At 40.2% G+C, this 15,611-nt stretch overlaps 1 protein-coding gene across 3 annotated transcripts in view; it reads right to left on the bottom strand.

The window, feature by feature from the left end:
* Positions 1 to 15,611, bottom strand: part of FSIP1 (fibrous sheath interacting protein 1) — a 188,351-nt gene that overhangs the window by 145,943 nt on the left and 26,797 nt on the right. For all 3 annotated transcript variants that reach the window (XM_073348818.1, XM_073348817.1, XM_073348819.1), the window contains 3 exons: positions 12,024 to 12,122; positions 7,217 to 7,329; positions 6,291 to 6,401 (listed from right to left, as the gene is read on the bottom strand). In XM_073348818.1, coding sequence (XP_073204919.1) covers positions 6,291 to 6,401; positions 7,217 to 7,329; positions 12,024 to 12,122 — 323 coding nt within the window. The remainder of the gene's footprint in view (positions 1 to 6,290; positions 6,402 to 7,216; positions 7,330 to 12,023; positions 12,123 to 15,611) is intronic.

Here is a 15,611-nt window from a genome sequence, read left to right as displayed (position 1 = left end):
CAGCACTATGTTAAAATGCACTAGGGAACGTTACTAAGAGAGTCTCATTATATATTATATTATATAAATTACTCATTACAGTATATACCAGGGGTAGGCAACCTATGGCATGCGTGCCAAAGGCGGCACGCGAGCTGATTTTCAGTGACACTCACACTGCCCGGGTTCTGGCCACCGATCCGGGGAGCTCTGCATTTTAATTTAATTTTAAATGAAGCTTAACATTTTAAAAACCTTATTTACTTTAAATACAACAATAGTTTAGTTATACATTATAGACTTATAGAAAGAGACCTAAAAACGTAAAAATGTATTACTGGCACACAAAACCTTAAATTAGAGTGAATAAATGAAGATTCGGCACACCACTTCTGAAAGGTTGCCAATCCCTGGTATATACAATGGAAATGCCCAGAAGCCCCTTGATTTTAAACAGCTACAATAAAACTCAAAAACTGCTAAAAAATAAACACTGGGAAAAAAAATAAGCTTTAAATATAGTGTGCCAAATTTGTCCTGACTTACATCCCACATAACATCCGTGAAGCCAATAAGATTGGATGGACTGTAAGTCAGGGCAGCATATGCTTTGTCCTTTCAGGGCAACAAAAATGATTAGGGGACTGGAACACATGACTTATGAGGAGAGGCTGAGGGAGCTGGGATTGTTTAGCCTGCAGAAGAGAAGAATGAGGGGGGATTTGATAGCTGCTTTCAACTACCTGAAAGGGGGTTCCAAAGAGGATGGCTCTAGACTGTTCTCAATGGTAGCAGATGACAGAACAAGGAGTAATGGTCTCAAGTTGCAGTGGGGGAGGTTTAGATTGGATATTAGGAAAAACTTTTTCACTAAGAGGGTGGTGAAACACTGGAATGCGTTACCTAGGGAGGTGGTAGAATCTCCTTCCTTAGAGGTTTTTAAGGTCAGGCTTGACAAAGCCCTGGCTGGGATGATTTAACTGGGAATTGGTCCTGCTTTGAGCAGGGGGTTGGACTAGATGACCTTCTGGGGTCCCTTCCAACCCTGATATATTCTATATGCCTGGCAAAGAGCTGGTCTCCCAGGGCACACCCTAGGTGATGGATGAGCTTTAAACTCCCACAGCCTTTAATCTTCCATCTCTGGCACAGGTCTGGCTGTAGGAGAGACAACCCTGCCACTGAGTCCGTGGAAGTCCACCCCTTTCAGGGCTATCAAAGATCAAAAAGAAAACCACGTACACGAACATATACAAGATTACAGCAAGACTCTCTGAAGGAAGCTAGTAAGCAATAGACTGGTTCAGCACCCACAAGTAAGTCTCTACTAATAGTTCCAAAGTAATGGTTCAGCATCAGGCCCTCGATTCTCTTGAAGGGGGCCTCAATAGGCAATGGCTCCCTGAGCGTCTCCTGCCTTCTGCCCAACCCTCTCCAAGAATTGAAGAAAAGAGTATGCATCCGATGAAGTGAACTGTAGCTCATGAAAGCTTATGCTCAAATAAATTTGTTAGTCTCTAAGGTGTCACAAGTACTCCTTTTCTTTTTGTGGATACAGACTAACACAGCTGCTACTCTGAAACCAAGAATTGAAGGTTTGCCCTGAGCAGTTCATTAACCCTCACCAGCCAGTGTCAGGTTTATACACCCCGTCACAGTGCCCAAAAGTGTTAATCAGTTCTTGAAACAACAAGTATCGGAGCCAATTCAAAACAATCAAGATTAGTCGTTAGTTTCTTGATAATTTCCTCAAAATCTTCCCTGCCAAAGGTCTCAGGAAATGCCTAGGTCAGATTATAACTCAAATGTGGGGGGAAAGAATCCATCTCTAGACTGGTCAGGTCTCAAGTGACTAAGGAAAGCATTTTCCTTTCTGTTTCCCCATTTTGTCCATAATATTCACATTTGTTTTCTAACAATCATTTAATAGAATAATCCTAAAACTGTCACTCCTATTTTCTGGTGTTCACTGTGTATTAAGTCTGCAGCAATACACAAGCATCTCCTAATGTGAGCTGCTGAAAGTCTGTCACAAACAACAGAAAGTCTCTGATAGGTATCCAAATAACGTGGTGACTGGTCCCAATATGAGAACCTAGGTAGACTGTTGCATTTCTATGGCCATGCTGCCATCAGAGTTGGTATAAGAAACAGCTAAAGCATTGTTAGGCTGAATCTTCATTAGTCATCCTAAACAGGGGACTCCTGATACACAGAAAACCTTTATTAACTATTTTTGAAGTTGTTTCCTGTTTTAAAAATCTGAGGGACTACACATCTGGAGAGAAGACATAAATCTGCATGTAGTAGAGAATGCCATTCTTCATGTTAGGAAAATGTATTACTATCTTTGATGTTGCCCACCAAAAAAACTGTTTAAAAGACTTTCAAGTGAAGGCATTTCTGAATGAGTCTCTCTCAGGTTTTTCTTTTGTTAATGTGAAAAGCATGTGCTGGAATGTGGAGCGTATTTAAAAAAAGAGGGCAGAAGAGGTTTGGGGTTTTTTCTTTCTGTTTCTATTAGAATCTTAAAATATTTAGGTATCCTATTACCTAAAATGTAATTTTCCTGCTGCCAAATCTGTTTCAAGCAGATTTGGCAACATGATCTGGTAGTATGCTCGGAACCATTTTCTGCAGGAATAGTTAATACACTGAGGGAAGGGCAGATTGACTCATAACCTGGTGAGTTATACTTTCAAATTTTGTTCTTCTAAAACTCACCAAATTAAGGATAGAGCAAAAGCATCTTCAGCTACCTCAGTTCCTCTGAACCACAGTAGCAGGCAGACCTCAAAACTTGCACCTGGGTTTTCATTAAGCCTCCCCTATTGTTTGTACTTTTAGTATTAATCGTATTACACAGTTGATTAATTACAATAATCAGCACAGCTGTTGGTGTTTACAAGATTTTTAAGCATTTTTGGAAGTTTTTGGCTCCTCAGCCCTATTGTGCAGCTCCCACTCAGGCGTGACATAGCTTCCTCTCCAGAGATTTTACTTGCTTCCAATATGCACACCATCTGCCGAGTCTGCTTCAGAGCTCAGAGAGAGATTACCCATGTAAATGCTGTGTGATGCAAGTTCCTTTCCCAAGGGCCAGAAAAGAAACTGAGAGGCCAGGCCTTGTCTTCTCATTCCTTGCAGGGCAAAGCTCTGAGCCCTTCTTCAGGGATTAAGAAAAAGTGGATACTCTGAAGGGCATTGGTTTCAAAAGGTTCTGATGCTCTGCAGCAACCTGGCACACTTACAAATAATGGGAATGTGCAGAGGCTACCCAAAGAACCTATGTTCACTTCCAATCCCAATCTCCACCTGAGCACAAAGTAAGTGAGTGAGTTTTGTTTGTCTTTTTTGCCCTACCAAACTAGCCCAGTCTGTTTCCTAAAATCAGCAAGCCTGGTAAGCAACCAACTTACAAAGTTTTCTGGAAACACACTTCCAAGAAGACTTTGTTGATTGCCTGCAATATAAGGTCTTTAATCACAATCTTTAATCACAAATATAATCTTTAATCACAAATGCTTTGTTTGAAAGGTAAATTTCCCTTCTAAAATAATTTTCAACTGACGGAATACACCTCTGTATTCACACCATACATATTATTGTAATAATCTTTGTACACAGTATGCCTAATAGGGTACCATTTGAAAACTCATCATTTGCTGGTCAGTACTATCCTGATAAAATGTCTGTACAATATTGTATGTGAAGTTATAAGCTTCCCCTGTATGATGTTGTTAACACACATTCCAAACCCCACAGCCCTGCCCAGGCAGAAGTCAGGTCTGTCACAGACAAAGGAAGGAATGTGTGCTTGCCTTAATTTGCATTTAAGCAGTAAACAGAGTCATCAAGCAGGAAGGAAAAACAAAGGAAATTCAAATAGATGAGAAAACCAGTGGGGAATATCCTTTCAGATAAACTCTTTATCTCCCGGTTCTCAGCTGGAAATGTTTTTCAAGAGGGGGAAAAACTATAAAAAGGAGGGACAAACAGCCCAAGGCACCACTCTCTCTCTCTCTCCCTGCCCATTTCATTCTCTACACCTGAGAAGAGAGAAGGAAACAGCTGTTGGACTTTGGGGATGGGGTCCTGACCTGAGAGTTGGTCAGTAATCTGCTGGAGCATGTGGTGAGAAAGTCTGCTTTGCAACTAAGATAGTCTGTTAAGTAGATATTATTAAGTGTTTTATCTTTATTTTTCTTATTACCATTTCTGGCTTTTATTCCTCATTACTCACAATCACTTAAAATATTTTACGATTTTATCTAACCAAGTGTGTTTAAATTGGAGTGTCTGGGTAGTCTATTCAAAACAATAAGCTGGCTTATTATTCTCTTAAAAGAATAATGGACTTAATATGTTTGTACTGTCCAGAGATGGCTGGCCAGTACACGACATATATTTCTGGGAGAAGATCCCAGACTGGGGCTGGGTTGAGGTCACCATGCAGTACAACCAAGGCTGGTGAGAGCCAGGGTGTAGATGGCCAGCTGCATTTACACATAGACACTCAGGCCGTGGCTTGCATGCCAGAAGGTTGTTTGTGAGCGGCCCAGATAGAAGCTACTACAGTAAGGCATTGTAGGGCACACAAAGTTGCAGGACAGGGGTGACAAATCCCCCCCACTAGTCTGGATTATGGCCTGGTATGTCACAACAACATTGCACTCTCTATTAGAAATATATGGCATTATAATGTTTCGATGGTACAGTAAAATACTGTTACAAAGTTCCTGGCTTATAAACTTCAACACAGTTATACCACTGGATATTGCTTAATCTCAACCTCACTCCCATTCAATTGACGGTGTTAGAACAGTATATGCTTATAACTTTCATGGTGATCCCATCACAAATGGATATAACATTGTCGTCTTCCTTACTCATAATACTTGTTGAGCAATGAACATAACATGATATGCATCTAATGTCATACTGAACGAATAAGTCATATTCAACTTTAGGGAAATTGATGGTAATGTGTTACCGGAAAAAAAGATGGCACAATAATTTACAGTACTCAGCTAAATTTTTTTTAAATACTAGAATCTGATACTATTAAGAGATGAAAAACACTCTTCACTTATTTCCCAATCATATGTCAACTTTGAAATTTTACATTTCAAAAAACAACAGAAGTTCAACAAAGAGTAAATAGTGTAAATCACACTTTTTCCCTTAAACCCACTACCTTAAATCTGCAGTAAAACCTGAAAAGAAAGACAAAGCTAGAGATTTATAGTTTGATAATTGGGTTAGACCAATGGGCTATTTAGCCCAATGTCCCATCTTCCTACACTGGCCACTGCCAGATGCTTCAGAAAGAACGAACAGAACAAGGCCCTTTATCGAGTGATCCAGTCTCAGCTTCTGGCAATCAGAGGTTTAGGGACACCCAGAGCATGGGGTTGCATCCATGGCTATCTTCGCTAAATAGCCATTTATGGACCTAGCCTCTGTGAACTTACCTAATTCTTTTTTGAGCTCAGTTATACTTTTGGCCTTCACACCATCCCCTGTCAACAATTTCCACAGGGTGATTGTGTTGTGTAAAGTAGTACTTACCTGATGCTTTTTAATTTCATTGGGTGACCCCTGGTTTTTGTGAAGAGGTAAATAACACATCCCTATTCACTTTCTCCACATCATTCATGATTTTATAGAGCTCTATCCTACCCCCCATTAGTTGTCTCTTTTCTAAGCTGAACAGCCCCAGTCTTTTTAACCTCTTCTTGCATGAAAGCCGTTCCACACCCATAATTTTTGTCGCCCTTCTCTGTACTTTTTCCAATTCTAATACATCTTTTTTTGAGATTAGGCAACCAAAACTAGATGCAGTATTTAAGGGGTAGGCATACCACAGATTTATATAGTGGCATTATGATATTTTCTGTCTTCTTATCTATCTCGTTCCTAATGGTTCCTAACATGGTTAGGTTTTTTGACTGCACTGCACATTGTTGAGCAGATGTTTTCAGAGAACTATCCACAATGACCCCAAGATCTCCTTCTTGAGTTGTAACTTCTAATACAGACCCCATCACTTTGTATGTATAGGTTGAATTCTGTATTCCAATGTGCGTTCCACTTATCAACACTGAATTTCATCTGCCATTTGTTGCCCTGTCACCCAGTTCTGTGAAATCCTTTCATAACTCTTCGCAGTCTGCTTTGGACTTAACTAACTTGAGTAATTTTGTATCATCTGCAAACTTTGAGGTAAACTCACTGTTTCCCTTCTTTGCAATATCATAAACATCCATGAAAGTCCAGTCATGAGTCAGTGCAAATTAAAATCATCATACCTCAATGCCTTGAAGTTCACTGCCATTGTCTTCTATATCTTTCAACAGTTCAACCAATCTTTTCTTCTCTTCCGTTAGCATAACCAGTTGGCTCCCCGAATCCTTTGCCAGCTGAAGTATTTATGGATAGAAAGCATTAAAAATAAAACTATAAAACTGGGTTTGCTCGCAATACTGACAATGGAAAACATGTTTTCATTTCTGTGCTACTAGTTAAAACCAAAACCAAGCTGATCGAAACCACTCACAAATCTGGTGGCCTGTAGGAAGTAAATTAGTATTCTTATTCCTGTTCATGGCACAGAAGTGTGCACATGTCCAAAAACCTCTACCACACCTGGCAACCTTGTTGCAGAGAATGTTAGCAGATGAGTCAAGAACTAAATGATGCATGGAAAGTAAACTGCCCTCTGATAGCAGTAAGTTGCTTCTCTCCATCAGGGTTGAGAATACTCGCTGAATGGTATAGGACACGTTGCTGTGCCCTGGCCTTTGCTATCACAGTTCTGTAGATAGAGAATTTCAAATCACCCAGTGTCCACCCATTATCTTAAGAACACCAAACATCGTTTTTTCTTTTTTTAGAAAAAGGTTATAAAGAAGTACTTGTCTACAAAATGTATAGGCTGTGGCCAGGCACAGATTGGAAAATATAAAGTTTCTCATTCTTATATGACCATCTAAAAGCAAATGGGGACCTAATTTGCAAATTTGGGCAACCAGTGAAGGATGAATACTCGGCCGCACTTTGCAGTGAACAACAAATTTTTGTAGTATAATGTTGTTCATTTAATCCTGATTAACTTTTACAGAGTTAATAATGGCATGTGTCTTGATCAAGAAACCAACGTATTTTTTTTGGCAATGCATTTAGTATACATCAGTAACTCCCTAAACTTTTAGTGATTTTAGGCCCTAACACATACCTCAATGTTCTTTTTAATAAAATCTTGAGTATTTTTACTTCTGGTGTCACTTTTTTGGTCTGTTTTTCCTGTTATTTTCAGTGAGCCGCTTGTTTTGATTTCATTTAGATGGTCTGTAGTTAAGAAAAAACAGTTGCAAAAATGTGATTGTTGCCTCTCCAATAGACAAAAATCAATAACTACTATTTTCACTATGATTTATTATATTTATAGTATTGGAAGTATTACCTATATTTACCATTAGAAACTATTATCATAACCATTTCCACAGCTAAATGTGGTAAATCGAAGTTTTTCAGGGTGCCCATTTAGCAAAGTTATTTCTTACATAAGATTATAGTTTTGTGAAGGCCAAAATATTTTTTATGGAGATCTGACCTCAAAAATGTTAGACACATTGCCATGATTTTAAACCCATTCTTTTTAAACCTCTTATTGTTTGAACTATATCACCAATACTAGATAAATTAAGTGGTGATTTTTGGGGAAAGCATGCAACTGTTTGGGGATATTTCAAGCAGATTTCTTAAATGAAACAGCTGAAAAACAGATGAGGTCTTTGATGTTCTACAGTCCCTTGTTGTAACAATTTTTGTTTTAAAACTCACCTTAAATCTGTGCAAGTTATGAAACAAACATGGTTTCTTAGTAACAGCCTTAAATATATTATGTGTGATCATTACATTTAAAGATATGTTCTAATAAGCAGATCAGATTGTTTAGGAAGTAGCACACTGAACATTTAATTCACCCTCAAGCTATTTTCAGATTTAATGTTTTCTGAACACAGTTTCTCCAAAAACCATATGAACAGACAATATATAGTATGTGCTATTCAGAGATTTCTAATACTTTTAAAGTGACAATTCTTTCATGACTTTGGAATGATCCAGATTCCAAAGATTTATAAATGACAAAACTAAACAATCATATTTAATGTCCTATAAATCTCACAAATTGATGTGTTCTCCTCCATACATAATAGTTCTCTCTTTTTTTCCCCTTTCATCCTGGGGTTAGACACACGTTTGGGGATTACCTAGTTATAAAACTAGAATGTGCTTCCTTATCATTGGATTTATAAAAAGATTAACTATCACTGCCTCTAGGAGCACATACATTACATTTAAAAGTATCACAAATTAAAGAATATGCAATCTGACCAAAAAAGGCAACTAAAAGAAAGCTCACTGGATCATATAAGAAGTTCTACCCATTCCTCTGCACAGAAGTCTTAGTATATACAGAAGCTGTGCAACGTTCTTTAAGGTCATACAAACTCTGGCTGTGCAAATACCAATGAAGGAGATGAATTCCCAAGTGGAGGGCCCCACCCTTGAAGAAAAATTGCCTCCAACCCTCCAGGGTTCAAATCTAGGGCCTATTAGGAAAAAGCATCCCAAACTTTCTTAGTTGCTATCACAGAGCATAGGAGAAACACTACCTTGAAGCTAACCAGGAACCAGAGCATGCAGGGTTTTATGGATAAAAATGAACACTTTGCATTGCATCCTGAAGCCATTGCAGTCTACAAGCACAGGTGTAATAAGTGTCATATAAGAAACACTGCTTAACACCGCATTCTGTGCTAGCTGAAGTCTGAATGGCCTTCCAAGGTAGACCCACATAGAACATCTAATGCAGAATGACAGAGACATGGATAATTGTGGCAAGGAATGCATCAAAGAGGAAAGATTGTAACCTGATGTCTGGACCAGAGGAAAGAGACTATGGCCCCAATTCAGCGGAGCATGTAACAGGATTAAATGTAAAATTAAGCACATAAATAGTCCCATTAATGGGACTACTTAAGTATTTATAGTCAAGCACAGCCTTCTCTGCTTTACTGGCTCAGGGCCTATCTTGGCTCCTACCTGGGAACCCAGGCAACAGCCAAGAATGCTACAGACCTCAAGATTACAAACCAAACCACAATAACAAGAAGCCTGAGTAGAAACAGCAAATATCACCTCCTCCTTAGTGCACCCATACACACACACACACACCCCTCATCTCTCCTGTTGTGAATGATCTCTAGTCAAGTCCCTCTCATCCAACCCCCCATCTTAGCCAGTTACCAAGAAACCAGATTACTTTGAATCACATAATATGCTTCCAGAGCTGAGTGTCATCGGGGTACTGGTGGCAACAGCAATTTAAAACATTTCACTACTCTCCTAATGGTCATGTATACATGCTGAAAATAACCTTTTGAGTAAATGAGCAACTGCCCAATGCCACGCAGTGGAATCTCACAGAGATGGAAGAATACAGATACTGAAACACAACTCATTCTATCTGGACAGATGCCTGCCACAACAGTATCTCATAAGCAATCAAAACAACACACAAATCTAAAAGAACTAGCAAGGATGTCTGATCTTTGTCAGGAGATCTTCAAACATCAAGACAAGTGCAGTCTGTACCATAATCAGTTTAATAGGAAAAAAACCCACTAAACTGAAGGAGATTAAAGAAGTCTGAAGACATTAAACAGGGCCAGAGAACCTTGACCCAAAATAGGAATATGAGAGACTGTGTAATACTGCACTTTGCATCAACCGTCAGATTTGAGAGAAGGTTTCTTCAGCATAGGCCTAATAATTGCACACCTAAGGGAAGATGGTGCCTCATAGTGAGCGTATGATTCAGTCAGGAGCACTTTAATTACCTGAAAATCAACAAGGAATCCTACAAAAAGTGGAAACATGGACAAATTTAAGGATGAATACAAAAGAACAGCACAAGCATGTAGGGACAAAATCAAAAAGGTTAAGCTAAAATGACTTACATCTAGCAAGAGGCATAACGTGCAATAAGAACAGGTTCTTTATATACATTAGGAGCAAGATAAAGACACAGGAAAGTGTAGGTCCTCTACTTAGCAAGGAAGGAGAGCTAACAACTGATGATATCAAGAAGGCTTAAGTGTTTAACACCTATTTTGCTTCAGTCTCCATTAAAAAGGTTAATGGTGACCAGATACTCTACACAATTAATATTAACAACTAGGGGAAAGGAACACAAGCGGAAACAGAGAAAGAACTGGTCAAAGAATATTTAGATAAGTTAGATGTATTCAAGCTGTCAGGGCCTGATGAAATTCACCTTAGGGTACTTAAAGAACTAGCTGAAGCATTCTCGGAAGCATTAGCAATTATCTTTGAGAACTCATGGAGGACAGGTGAGGTGCCAGAGGACTGGAGAGGGACAAACATAATACCTATCTTTCAAAAGGGAAACAAAGAGGACCTGGGGAATTACAGACCAGTCAGCCTAACTTTGATAACTGGAAAGATACTGGAACAAATTATTAAACAATCAATTTGTAAGCACCCAGAGGATAACAGGATTATAAGGAATAGCCACCATGGATTGGTCAAGAACAAGTCATGCCAAACCAACCTAATTTCCTTCTTTGACAGAGTTACTGGCCCAGTGAATATGGGGGGGAAGCAGTTGAGGTGATATATCTTTATTTCAGTAAGGCTTTAGACACAGTCCCACGTGACATTCTCATAAGCAAACTAGAGAAATATGGTCTAGATGAAATTACTATAAGGCCGGAGAACAACTAGTTGAAAGACCATACTCAAAAGTGTACTTATCAATGGTTTGGTCAAACTAGGTGGCAGACAGTATATAGATGGATTCCACATAGGAGTGGAAAGTATGCTTATAAAATTTGCTGATGACACCAAGCTGAGAGGGGTTTCAATCCCTTTGGAGGACAGGATTAGAACTCAAAACAACCTTGAAAAACTGGAGAATTGGTTTGAATTCAACAAGATGACATTCAATAAAGACAAGTGCAAAGTACTTCCCTTAGGAAGAAAAAATCAAATGCACAGTTACAAAATGGGGAATAGCTGATGAGGTGGTAGTACTGCTGAAAAGGATCTGGAGGTTACAGTGCATCACAAATTGAATATCAATCAACACCATGATGCAATTGCAAAGAAGGCTAATATTCTGGGGTGTTTTAACAGAAGTGTCATACGTAAGACACAGGAGGTAATTGCCCTACTCTACTCAGCACTGGTGAGGCCAGAGCTGGAGTATTTTGGGCACCACACTTCAGGAAAGATGTGGACAAACTGGAGAGAGGCCAGAGGAGAAGAACAAAAATGAGGAAAGGTTTAGAAAGCCTGACCTAGGAAGAAATGTTCCAAAAAAATAAAAGGGGGGGGGCATATTTAGTCATGAGAAAAGAAGACTATAAGGGGAACTGCTAAAAGTCTTCAGACATGTTCAGGGCTGTTACAAAGAGGATGGTGATCAATTGTTCTCTATGCCCACTGGAATTAGGACAAGTAGTGAAAGTCTTAATCTACAGCAAGGAAGATTTATGTTAGATATTAAAACTCTGGAATAGGCTTCCATGGAGGCTGTGGAATCACCATCATCAAGTTTTAAGAACAGGTTAGACAAACACCTGTCACAAATGGTCTAGGTTTTAACTGGTGGTGCCTCAATGCAGGGCCTGGACTTGATACTTTTAGAAGACCCTTTCAGCTACAAATTTCTATGACCCTATGATTATCAGTATTAGATTAATAGCAGAGATAAATTTTATACAATTTCCAAAAAGAACCACATTGTTGATAAACTCCTAAATTTTTCAATCAGGGGTGTAAACTTGTATTACCTATTTATATTACATACATTATGGGAATGTTATGTTTTCCAACCTCTGTATGGCACACAACGCTTCTCTTTCAGCCTTGATTTTCTGGAACATTTTACTCATTCAAATCCAGAATACAAAAGCTCATTACATAATTATAGGACTGTAATAAGGGCTTACCCTGTACAGCTTGTTTTTCATTGCAGTCGTAATCTTCTGAATTAATTTGTGTGTGAAATACTGAAATAAATATTTCATCTTCTTCAGAATGGGAAGGATCTGTTAATTAGAAGTGTATTGAATAATTGTTAAATACTTATTTAAAGCAGATTTTTGTGACTTAACAGTATGATTAATGTACATTTCTCCAAGTACGATATGCAAGAGTCATAGAAGTTTATTATTGATTTTCTTCAAGTAGTTACCACAATACAATAAAACATTTTACAAGAGATAGAACAGATGGAGCAAAAGAAGAGAGGTGAGTAAGGGAGTCAATATGCGAGTAAAAGAATCATTATGAACAAAGGCAAGTAAGATTGGAAGAGAATATCAAAATGTATTATACCACTTCTGATGTATCTATGAAGTCTGGTAGAGGTTTTGAGTAAATGGGATTACATATTTTTTTCTTCTGCTGCATTTACAGGCTTCTATAGGACTGGTAATTGTATGTAAGTGATACAGCCAAAGGCCAAAATATTCAAAAGCTTCAACAGACATGAATAGCCATTTGGGGAATCATCTAGAGGTTCAACTGAAAGTTAAGTGCCCAGGGGGTGTCTAGATGTGCCCAAATTGTCAGAAATCCAACCGGCCTCTGTCAGGAGTGTGATCTGGGAGAAATGGGTGCCAAACATCCCAGTGCTCAAGAGCTGCTTCAAGTACTCAAAGTGTTAGTCATGCTCCTGACAAGAATTAGCCAGGGAGTGCAGGTTAAGGAGAAGCCCCACACTGTCTGCTCTGCAATCTGTGCACACTTAAAAAGCACATACTCTAAGGATCCACATACATGAGAGATTAACTAATATCAACTAAACAACAAACAGCCTGTAATAATTAATACTAGCCTTCTCAACTGAAAGCATGATGATGATTGTCATTTAGTAACAACTGAATGCGCATTTTATAGCTGCAGAGTCTAATTTCTGCCACAATTAGGGCAGATGTGTTTCTGCTGCTAGAGATGTTGAGACACAAGTGGCTGGATAGAAGTGATTTTGTGGATGTAGCTGGCATTTGAAACTCTAATGACTCTTTTCAAAACAGACTATTTTCAAAACAACCTCCCTTGCATCATTTGTTGTCGTCAAATAAAATAAAAGCTAAATATTCAAGCGCTAGAAGACAAAGTTAATTACATTCAGTTCTTTATTTTCAACCAGGGAAAGTCCCTCAGCTGCCAATCATACAAAATGATTTGATGAATGAAAAGTGTTAACATGCTACATAAAACCTTGAGGCAAGGAGGACCCTGGAAAAATCTAAACCAGGGGTCAGCAACCTATGGCACACGTGCCAAAGACGGCACACGAGCCGATTTTTAATGGCACGCTGCTGCCTGCCGGGTCCTAGCCGCCAGCCCCTCTCAGCCCGCTGCCAAACCCAGGCCAGGACCCCGGCAGACAGCAGCCTGCCATTAAAAATCCTGCCCGCCACAGCCCGCTGTTCTCTGCGCCCCCCCCAGGCAGGGTGAAGAAGCTTGGTCCTGCCGGCTGCTGCTGCAGGGCAGGCAAACTCCCCGCTCCCCCGCCTCTTCCCCCAGCGTGCTGCGTTCCTGCCCCTCCTCCTCTCCCTCCCTGACTCCGATCAGCTGATAGCCCTTGCGCGGGTGGGGGAGAAGCGTAGCCACAGTGTGCTCGCTGCTCCAGGGAGAAGGCGGAGAAGAGGTGGGGACAGGGCCTTGGGGAAGGGGGGTGGAATCAGGGCATATCCCCTCCAGCCCCCGGCCATTTGCTACTCTGAGCAGGGAGCTGGGAGCACCCCCATGACCCCAGCCCACACCCCCAGCCCTCTGCCCTGACCCTTACATCCCCCCCCCATACCCAAGCCCTCTGCCCTGAGCCCTGCACCCCCTCACACGCACCCAGCCCTCTGCCCTGAGCCCTGCACCCCCCACACACCCCAGCCCTCTGCCCTGAGCCCTGCACCTTACATCCCCCCACACACATCCCAGCCCCCTGCCCTGATCCCTGCACCCCCCACACACACACCCAGCCCTCTGCCCTGACCCCTGCACCCCCCTCACACACAGCCAGCCCTCTGCCCTGCACCCTGCACACACCCCAGCCTCCTGCCCTGACCCCTGCACCCTCCACGACTCCATGCCCTGACTCCTGCACCCCCCACACATACCCAGACCCCTCACACCCCATGTCCTGACTCTTGCACCCCCCACATTCCCACTCCCACCCTGAGCACCAAAGAGGGGCTCCTGCACCCTCCCACATTCCCACCTGCACTCCTAGCACCAAATGGGAGCTGCCCAGGTAAGCACTCCACACCCAAACCTCTTGCCCCAACCCTGAGCCCCCTCCCTCATTCTAGCTCCTGGCCAGACCCAGGAGCAAATATATGACCCATACACCTGTAGTTACCTTTGAAAAGAAAAAGGAAGTGCAGTGTGGACTTTGTTAATAACCACCTCATAAACAAATTTTCTCTCCATATCTTAAAGTTTAAGAGACCTAGTAAAGCATATTCTTTTTATTAGATGCTGACACCTACTGGACAGTTTTAAATTGCTGTAAAGCTGATATGTAAATCTTGTGTTTTTTGCCCCCTGAATAGTAAACTAAATAAATGTTATGCAGTTATTGATGTAAAAATCCTCTTTTCCAGTATAAAGAAAAGGAGTACTTGTGGCACCTTAGAGACTAACAAATTTATTTATTTTATCATCATGCATCCGATGAAGTGAGCTGTAGCTCACGAAAGCTTATGCTCAAATAAATTTGTTACTCTCTAAGGTGCCACAAGTACTCCTTTTCTTTTTACGGATACAGACTAACACGGCTGCTACTCTTTTCCTGTATATACTTCTTTACCATTTTCAAAAAGTCCAGCACAGAATGGTATAATTCAGTTATAAAACTACACAGTCACAACAGGTCTAATGTTAATGGTCAGGCAACAATACAAAAAACCATTCTGATAGGAAAAAAAGCAATTATAATCCAAGATGATTACAAGTAAAGATTCTCTCATTAAATTTTGTAACAGCCAATAATGTAATATTTTTAAGTTTGGAGAGCACAAGGTGGTGAGAATCAAAATTCTATAGTGCAACAGGCTACCAAAAGACAACTTTTGGTAATTCTTTTATTTAAGAGATTGAAATATTTTTTAGATTACAGAGGTCAAAAATTTGTACTCCAAGAAATCTTTCCCCAACAAAAAAGAAGAAGTCTGTGTTTAAGAACTGGACAAAACAATTAATAAATTTGAGAGCAGTATAAGCATTGCCAAGGTAATTCAGTTCAAAGCACAGTCAAAATCAAAGATGGTAAGAGCAAAGCTGGTGTATTTGCTGCATTTTAAATGCAAAAGAGTTATTGTTAAATTATTCTTTGTAACAATGCTGCATAGCCAACTACCCCACAGAATGCTGTGTGTGACTTCAAAAAGCTGTCTGACCCTGGATTTAATAACCAGAATGTTAAAATACATTAAGGTATATTTTTGAAACTCTGAAACTGATTATTGTTGTAACCAGAGATTTATTTAGCGTGCTGTACTTATAGCATCTCAGCGCACTGGAATTCCAGT

The sequence above is a fragment of the Lepidochelys kempii genome, chromosome 6 (assembly GCF_965140285.1).
Source record: "Lepidochelys kempii isolate rLepKem1 chromosome 6, rLepKem1.hap1, whole genome shotgun sequence".
NCBI classification, from domain to species: domain Eukaryota; kingdom Metazoa; phylum Chordata; order Testudines; family Cheloniidae; genus Lepidochelys; species Lepidochelys kempii.
Note: the sequence above shows the minus strand (reverse complement) of the source record. Positions and strands in the feature narration are given on the sequence as shown.